The sequence below is a fragment of the Nestor notabilis genome, unplaced genomic scaffold, assembly GCF_000696875.1.
Source record: "Nestor notabilis isolate BGI_N333 unplaced genomic scaffold, ASM69687v1 scaffold29535, whole genome shotgun sequence".
Classification (NCBI taxonomy): Eukaryota; Metazoa; Chordata; class Aves; order Psittaciformes; family Psittacidae; genus Nestor; species Nestor notabilis.
The window spans coordinates 1-9,295 of NW_009929362.1; the positions used below are offsets into that span (position 1 = coordinate 1).

Here is a 9,295-nt window from a genome sequence, read left to right on the forward strand (position 1 = left end):
GGGAAGGACACGGGAAGGTGCTAGTTTGGAATAATTAGATCGCTGATGGAGCCTGTTTCGGGGGCAAGAGTGTGTTTTCTGGCTCTTCTGGGACTGCAGCCTCGAGGACTGGGGCTGTAGGCCTGCACTTCTTCATTCCGTGGAGAAGAGCAGCATGTGAATCTGGGTGGATTTGAAAGATGCTGGAACTAGATGATCTTAAGGTCCTTTCCAACCCTAACTATTCCATGATTTTGTGACGCTCATTCTTTTTTGCTTTCCTTCTTATTTTTTTCCCCGTGTTCATTCAAAGCTGGACATCTGAACATCCAGACACATTAGAGGTGCCCTTTGTAGTTGTGAAGCATACACTACATGGCTCTGCTGTCTTAAGATACAGCGATGCATTTTAGATTTTAAGCGCAAAGGTTTCCTTACCACTTTTGTGACTTCCAAAGGTCAAACCTTGATGATAATGGATGCTAATAGTGGAGGTAGATACTAAATTTCTAATTATTTTAAGCTGTTCAGAACTTAAAAGCATTCATATGCTTTTAATTAAAAAAAAAAAAAAAAAAAAGTAGTACTTCCGGCAAGATGCTCTTATGGTTACTGAAGTACATTAGTGTTCTTGAATGAACATTCATGTGATATGTGGAAAAGAGACAGAACTTGTTGGATTTTATTAAGTTTTCAAGAAAGTACTACTGGCTTTCAGTGTAGTAATCCTGTTGCTTGGTAACTAAAGCACTAAATTGCTCTTTGGTATTCTAAATATAATCAGTGGATACACTTATTTCTTAAAAGCATTAAGCTTAATCTTTATCCTGTTTGAAAGCATATGTGGTCAAAGGTGACCAGAGTTTCTTACTCTTTATAGTCTTTTCTGCTGTGTTCATTCTTTCACATACCAGTTGGTTCTCTGGCCTTTGTGTTGGAGGTTAACATGTTTCAGAAGATATCTGAGCTTACACAAGGTCATACAAAGTCAGTACAAACTACAAGGCCTTTTGGGTGCAGCTAAGGGCATTAACTATAACACAGTTCAGAGACAAAGTGTGTTATGATCAGCTCTTGGAATTTGTCCTTGTTAATGTGTCAGAAGCAGAGAATGAGGTAGATATGATGTAGCTATTTTAACAGCTAGACATGTTTTTGTGCTGTATGTTTATATTTGAGCAGCATCAGGGTGTTTTGTCTTAAGTCAGCATCTAGGTTTGTTGGAATAATTTTCTTGCCCTCTGTACTACGTGTTTAGCCAGTTCTCTTTTCACGTAACAGTGTTTAGGAAATTTGATTCTTCTGAAATAGAAAGTCTGGTATCTGGTATTGCTTTTTTTTCCCTAATACTGCTATACCGCTACAAACTTAGGTACTTGTAAAGAGATGAAGTCTAATCAATACTGTCTTGCTTTTCCTAATTAGTTGTTTTGGAACACCGAGCCAACAGGTCAGTCTGAATAGCATTGTAATAAAGCAGATATATAAAGCTCTAGTTTTCTGTGGTTTCTACAGTTGTCTGTCAGTTGAGGACTGTGACTTCTAACAGTAAATTGTTACAGAAAAGGGAATGTGAACAAATACTTCTGGTATCTGGGCAGCATGGTAACTGCTGCAGTACCGTTGTGCTGCAGGCCAAAGATTCGGCTAGACAGAGCTGCCCTGAAATACAGACTCAGGAGTCCTTTCTCCAATTACATCTGCGTGGAAAGCCATGTTTGTGTTTAACGTCATTCTAGCAAGTTGTAAGCAGAATATTACTGCTGTCTGCAAATCTGCTAACATAAGCAAGATATTTTAGAGGTACATGTGAGTCCTGGACCAACATATTTACAGTCTCGAGCAGTATCTCAGTTAAAAGAATTCTCATAGCTTCTGCATTATTCTGATTAACTGATTTCATCCTTCAAGTATAGGCTTAATATGGTCTCTATGTTTCAGTATTTGTTATTTAAAAGTAGAGAAAAAGTGATGTTTTTATTGCCTTGGTGATTAATTATGAAGAGTAAGGTGAGAAATACGAGCGTAAAAGGCAGTATAAAACCTGGAATAGTTGGGGAAAGAAGTTCCCTTATAATAGCAAAGTTAGAAGCTGGATAAGCCTGCTAGTGTTAACTGGTGCTCTGTTGATGCTATTGAATGTAATTGTAATTTTTTGTTGATGTTTATAAAGGAATTTGTTACAGAAGCAAAAAAAGCACAAAAGTTCTGAGAAGCTCTGAAGAAGATAGGGTTTTGCTGTCTTTTCATTAGTGTTTTTGTGAAGATAGTTCTTAATAAGTTGCTGTAACACTAATGTCTGTTCCATTATATTAAAGTAATGCCACTAGATCTAACAGCCTGAGAACCTAGATTGTCTTTTTCTACTCTGGGGAGTATTTTCTACATGACGTATTTTCTATATGCTTATTCAGTCTATTAATTTTGCTTATATTCAAAATGCTAAGTATAATAGCAGAATGGTGTTGCTACCTCATGCTTATTTCATACTGTTAATTGTAAAACTTGCAAAAAAAAATTGTGAATTTCCTGGTTACACCTAATCATATGCTCTGTAGCCTCTTAAAAAAATGGAAGAGGGAAACAGATTCTTTTTTTTTTCCTAGCTCAAGTAACTTTGCTTTATTGGAATTTATGAAAATTAATAACGTATTTTAAGACGGGATGGTTTCATACGTAGTACTGTATGGAACAGTGCAAATGAAGTATCCCTGATTAAACATGATGGGGAAGATTCTTTCATGAACCTTGTTTATAGGCATTGAATGTGATAATTAATTTAATAATAATCTGCAGTTTCACCAAACAGAAGCTGTATAAAGCTGAGATTCTGTTTTAGAATGAAAATAAATAAAATCTGTATAAAGAATCTGAAAAATAATTGAAAATGTATCTGCATAAGGAAAAAATCCAGTTCTGATCTTGTAGGTCTGTATGGTTTCTACTTAAATACAGAAGTTGCACTATCATGGAATATTTAACTAAAGAAGCTGTAATAGTAGAGAAATGCTATTCTTGCTTAATTCCTTCATGTAAGAAAATGTTGGACATTGCAGCTATGAGTCATAATTTCTGTTAGCAGCTTCTGGGATTCATTTCTATGGTTTAAGTGTGCTGAGTGCTAAAACTCGACTGTTTCTTCCATTGCCTTTTTTTTTCTTTTTCTTTTTTTTTTTTTTTTCTTTTAAAGGAACAAACTCAATTTCAAAGGCTTAGAATCAAATCTCGTCAGTCCAAGAGCTGCTGTTTTAAAGCAAGGGAATTATTTTTGAGTGTAACACTACAGTTGAATAATATAGCATGGGAGATTATTTCAGTGTAATACTTCTAAGAAGGTAGCACTCAGTTAATTTTATTTCTTTTCTGAGCTTTGTTACCATTTATGATTGACCCTATATATGTAATTTCTTTTTTCAATTAACTAGAATACAGCTGTGCATATGGCTCAAACAGATTCTTTTTGCTTTGTGGCCTTGGTGGGATTATTAGCTGTGGAACAACACATACAGCACTCGTTCCTCTAGACCTGGTTAAATGCAGAATGCAGGTTTGTGCTGCATGTTGTGTGGTAGCATTGACAAAGTGTGTTTAATGTGGTATATTTAATCTACTAATGAACTGGAGGCATTAGCTGTCCCCTGGACATCGTTGTCTAACAGTGCATGGAGTTTATATAAAAGCATGGTGTGTCTTTATTTTTTGCTGCAGAATACAGTTGTGAATATGGCTCGCTCAAGTTTTATGCTCTCTGTGGCGTTGGTGGGGTCCTAAGTTGTGGCCTGACGCACACTGCTGTTGTACCTCTGGATTTAGTGAAATGTCGTATGCAGGTTTGTATTAACTTCAACACTTCTTAAACTTTATGTAGCTGGCACATTAAGAGTTTACAGACACTGTAAATGTCTCTGGAGAATAGAAAGTAAGTAAACTTGAATGGTGCTTTATTAACTCTGCTGCTGTGATTCTAACAAAGTACCACTTTCAAGAGAAACAGAGGCATTTAAGATAATCTGGATGAGCTACTTCTGACTGCATTAAAGGCATGTTTGACTGACTTTGCTGAAAGGCACCTACCATGATGTTACTCTTTGCTGGTTGATAGGCTGTCTAGCACTGTCTTATGTGCTACTGGAGAAAAAAAATAGTGTCTTTGATGTTCTGAAGATCTGTGGGTTTTTAGCTTGGTGTGACGTGCATGTATAATTTGATCCATTAACATTGTGGATATCAATGCATGGCTTATGGATTGGATACTTTATGATGATGCCACTTTGAATAGAATGGGCAAAACTTGTTATGGTATTGGTAAGGCCATGGGTGCTTGTGGCTGCTCTTGAAGTGGTTCTCGATAGAGTTGAAAGGAGTATCATCACATCACACTTGATTTACAATACCAGTTTCCACATTAAAATAATCTAGTGAACAGGTGTGGATAGAAACATCCAACTGGATTTATTCAGGCAAATCTGTGCCTTGAGAATGAAACAAATTAAAGCAAACTTCTGAATTTCTGGAAATACAGTAGTTAATGACTTCCCTTTTGCATAGGCTTTTCTGATTATTGAAGTGGCAGTTTTGTAATGATAGAACTCCTGAAAAAAGGAGGGAACTATGAATTTAGTGAGATCTATTAGTGACATTAGAAATACCGCATGTTGTGTTCTTGAAATCTGTGTTATTCTGGAAGGCCTTTATTTAGCATTCTTTGCAAGAGAGGCATTTTCACATACTTGAGAGCACCTGAAGTTCTGGTCTCAAACTAGTAATTCTGTAAAACAGAGGGTAGCTCAGTTGAGGGCAACATGCTGCTTTCTACAAAATTTGCATCGAGAACAGGCTAACTGTAGGAATTTCCTATTTCTGCTAGTGAGGAATAGCTGTAGTTTAGCCCAGTACGCATTTTATTATTGAAAGTGTAGCTCAGTTGCACTCTTTTATTATGGACTTCAAAATCCAAGATTGGTACCTTGACTACCCATGCCTAAGGTTGAGTTTCCTGAGACTGATCATGCGTAAAGAGGATGTAGCATTTCAAACAGTTGTTTATCTGACTCCAAATTGGGTTAACAGGCAGAAGGCTTGAAAGATACACAGTGCTGTATATACAACTGGAAGTAAAGCCTCATGCTTTCCAGGCTTCAGCTGCATGGTTGGTGTGTTCAGTTTGGTCTGCTAGTCCTGAGCTCCTCTACATGGCAAGGGTAGTGACGCTTCCCTTTTCTTCTCCAGCGCTGAGAGGAAGGTGCAAGAGGAGGTTTCCATGTGGATTCCAGGTGTTACCTTGTAAAATCTGTCAGCATGTATCTCTGTACAGATCCAGTACAGAACTCATTACTAATCCTTTGTAGATGCTCCAGGCAGAAACCTGTTGCTTGCCCTCTCTTGTTTTTTCAAGAAGAGGTCACCTTTTGTGTAGATGATGATTAAGTGCGGTTATTACACAAACATAGTCTCGTTTTACAGTGCCCGATTAAATACCTAGTATTATGAAATCCTGGATATTCAGGCAAATGAGTTCTCAAGTAGGTTGTTGCCAGACTGCAAGACAAAATAGCAGTCGCTACAGGTTGGAGCTGACTTCTTATTTGGTATCTTCCTTATTCTCTGGGGAAATGTTAGATGATGTCAAATATTAAAGTTGACATTGTGGTAAGACTTAAAATTTGTCAGAATGACATACTTATTCAGATTGGTCCTTTTTAAAAATTTCTAATGGGTTATTAACGAAATCTCACTCAAAAGTTTTGTGTGCAGAAAATAATTTGTATGTAGCCTTTACTATGAATTCAAAGTGCAAATATTGAAGAAGCTCTTGAGTACTCTTTGATCTGCTTTGCTCTACCTGTCTTGTCTTAGTCTGACTGTGTAGAGGGATCAAACTAACCTTTTCTGATTAAGAATCAGGTGAATGGTCAGACTTGCTTTGTCAGAACACCTTGGTGTTTACAAGGTGTGATGTGCAGAGTGGATGAGGTTGATGACAGAAGCTATCAAATTTTGAAAGGATCTGATCTAAGCAGAATTATATCACTATACTACTGACAGGGTTAGAACAGCGATGTCACTAGATCTCTTTTGTTACAGAAACTCATATTGTTGGTTTGGAGAATAAATGTAAAGCAAAATTCAGATGGTTTGATTGTTCCCAAGTATTGAGGAACATGTTGACTATTAAAGTAAGGGTTTGAGGCTAGCAAGTAACTGTTACAGTTACATTAGTGTAACCTTGTGGTGAGTACATAATTCATCCAGGGACCTTAGGAAGCCAGCTGTGTGAGGAATTTAAGAATTTTATGTTTCGTACGGTGGGGGGCTGAGAGGGAAATGGTAAGCTATATCAAGCAATTAACTGGCTATTCTGTTTAGGTTGATCCACAAAAATACAAAAGCATCTTCAATGGATTTTCAGTGACAGTCAATGAAGATGGTGTTCGTGGCTTGGCTAAAGGATGGGCTCCAACCTTTATTGGATATTCCATGCAGGGGCTTTGTAAATTCGGTTTTTATGAAGTTTTCAAAATCCTGTATGGCAACATGCTGGGAGAGGTAAGTCTAAATTGGTTTACATGAGAGTATGTGTACTTTAGTATGAGTAACACAGAGTAATCACAAAAGCATGATTCATTAACAAAACCGTGTGTTTAAATTCACTTCAGGAAAATGCATACATGTGGCGTACTTCACTATATTTAGCTGCATCTGCCAGCGCAGAGTTTTTTGCTGACATTGCTCTGGCTCCAATGGAAGCTGCTAAAGTTCGAATTCAGACACAGCCTGGATATGCTAACACTCTGCGGCAGGCCGTACCTAAAATGTTTGGAGAAGAAGGCATCTGGGCGTAAGTATCTCTTGATTTTTATTTTTATTCAGGATCTTGATGTTGAGTATTCTTTTCCTGATGAAGAACTGTTACTAAAACTAACTGTGGCTTTAGGATGAAATACTTTTTGTTCTTTGTATTTCAAGAAAATAACATACTTCAGCGAATCTGCTGAACTGGCTGTTAATTTCACATGCTCCTTAGATCCATCTTTGTGAGTATCTTTGTGCTGAGTTCTGCTGGATATTTTCAGTTTCTAGCAGTTCCAGTCAGAGATACTCAGCAACTTTTTGGTTGTACAGTCAAAGATGCTTGAGTCATTGGCATGTAAGAGTAATATAACTGCATGTTAGCTTTCTGTTCTGATAGAAATGACTGTAAATATACAAGTCATTTATCGCTATTGGGACTTGGCTGGTATGCAGACATAATCCTGCTGCACTTGTAGTATCAGTACTGTATTAGTGTAGTGTTTTGGGATCTGAAGTGACTACAAAAACAGCCATGCAGCATAGGGGTTAAGTAAATTGTAATTCAAGTTGCTGTTGTAAGTCAGTACTCGGGAACTAATAAAACTTAAATTTCTGTATGTATTGAGATACTTAAGCCTTACAGTGCCAGTATTTAGAAGTTATATTCTTGATAGCAACAGCAAACTAACACACATACACGCTCAAGTTAGAAATATACCTTAAGTTCTGGAGAAAATCAAACTGAGTTTCTCTCTTCTCTGGTTAAGTTTCTATAAAGGTGTTGCTCCACTATGGATGAGACAGATTCCATACACAATGATGAAATTCGCCTGCTTTGAACGTACTGTTGAAGCTCTCTACAAGTATGTTGTTCCCAAGCCACGAAGTGAATGTACAAAAGGAGAACAACTGGTAGTCACATTTGTGGCAGGCTATATTGGTAAGGAATCTTTAAGTCCTACACTTCATTAATGGACTGTTGCAATCCTGGAAGCCAGTCCCTTTTCAGAATATCGAATACATGTGACTAAAATGAGAGAATGTACATGAAACTTTAGAATGTGCAGGGGAAAAAATAATTTTAAGTGGAAAATGGGTCTGTACTAGGACAATACTCTTAATTGTTCCTATATATTATCAATATTAATGTCCAAATTTAGAAACTGCAGTTTTAGGATACTAGGAGGCTTCATGTAACTTCTGTGCAATTTATTAGCAATTTATTAGAAGGTATTTCAGCTAGTTGTACTTTGCATATGCAGTAATGGTACAGGTAAAATACCGCAGAACTAATGTCAAATTATTCTTTCAGCTGGTGTGTTCTGTGCAATTGTTTCCCATCCTGCTGACTCCGTAGTGTCTGTCTTGAACAAAGAAAAGGGCAGTTCTGCTTCACAGGTTCTACAGAGGCTTGGATTCAAAGGTACATCCTTCCTTTCATGTATTTTGGATCAAGTGTTTGTAGTGTCTTGTGTTTTCGGGAGCATTTCTTTTTTCCTGTCGTCTTATACGTATTGCGCTTTTTGTTTTGCTCTACAGGCGTATGGAAAGGTCTGTTTGCCCGTATCATTATGATTGGTACCCTGACTGCACTACAGTGGTTCATCTATGATTCTGTGAAGGTTTATTTCAGACTTCCTCGTCCACCTCCACCCGAAATGCCAGAATCTCTGAAGAAGAAGCTTGGTCTGACTGAATAGACAACTCATGGACTGACTGTGCTGGCTGTCCCAGTGATGAGTTTCATGAAACTTTTATATATTTGACTATGTAGAAAACAAACTCTATATGATATTATTATTGGCTGTGCCCTCATCCCACATGAGGATTTAAATTCTACCACTGTCATTGCCTGAAATAAATGAGAGTGTGCTTAGTGTCTCTTTACTACTGCATCTGTAAGCTTCATTTCATAGTAGCAAATACCTCAAATACTCCTTCCCACCCCAACCCCCCAAATAATAATTAAAAAAAAAAAAAATAAGTGTACACTTCAGGAACTAGAGAATTGTGAAACAACTGTTACAGAAATAGGCTTTCACTGTTCCTAGAGAAAGTGCCAAGAACCTCTCCTTGCAGAACTGCAGAAACTTAACTGTAGTTCTATGCACTTTGAGTCTAATGTTGGAATTGCCTGTTCTAAGCTGCTGCTGTAGAATAGCTGAATGGTTGAAATGCGACTGGGTCTGACATGGCCTCCTGGTCATGGCATGGGCGTTCTCCATAGAGATAAAAGGAACCTTGTACATAATAGAGCTGTTTCTGCTTTGGGGTGGTCATCCCAATATAACTAACCTAGGCTAACTTTAATTTCTGCTTCTCTTGGCTTTGAACCACACCAAAGAACTCAGTGCTTTTGGTTGTACTGTGGAATTAAACTGTAGCTGCTACCTTAATAAAATCTGATGTTAATAAAGATTCTCAAAGATACATGACCACTAAAAGCTTACTACAGCTTTACAGGAAAATAAAAATGACTTGCCTCTTAGTGTAGAGTTTGACAAACTTGCCAGCTTTTCCCTAC

General features: G+C 37.4%; 1 protein-coding gene across 1 annotated transcript; it reads left to right on the forward strand.

The window, feature by feature from the left end:
- Positions 1–3,687: 3,687 nt before the first annotated feature.
- SLC25A3 (solute carrier family 25 (mitochondrial carrier; phosphate carrier), member 3) lies at positions 3,688–8,645 on the forward strand (the record flags this gene model as incomplete). The annotated part of the gene is made up of 6 exons (XM_010014940.1): positions 3,688–3,809; positions 6,346–6,525; positions 6,636–6,817; positions 7,539–7,711; positions 8,084–8,194; positions 8,311–8,645. Coding segments are annotated over 6 exons (929 nt in total), but the record flags the coding sequence as incomplete, so codon positions are not given.
- Positions 8,646–9,295: the final 650 nt, after the last annotated feature.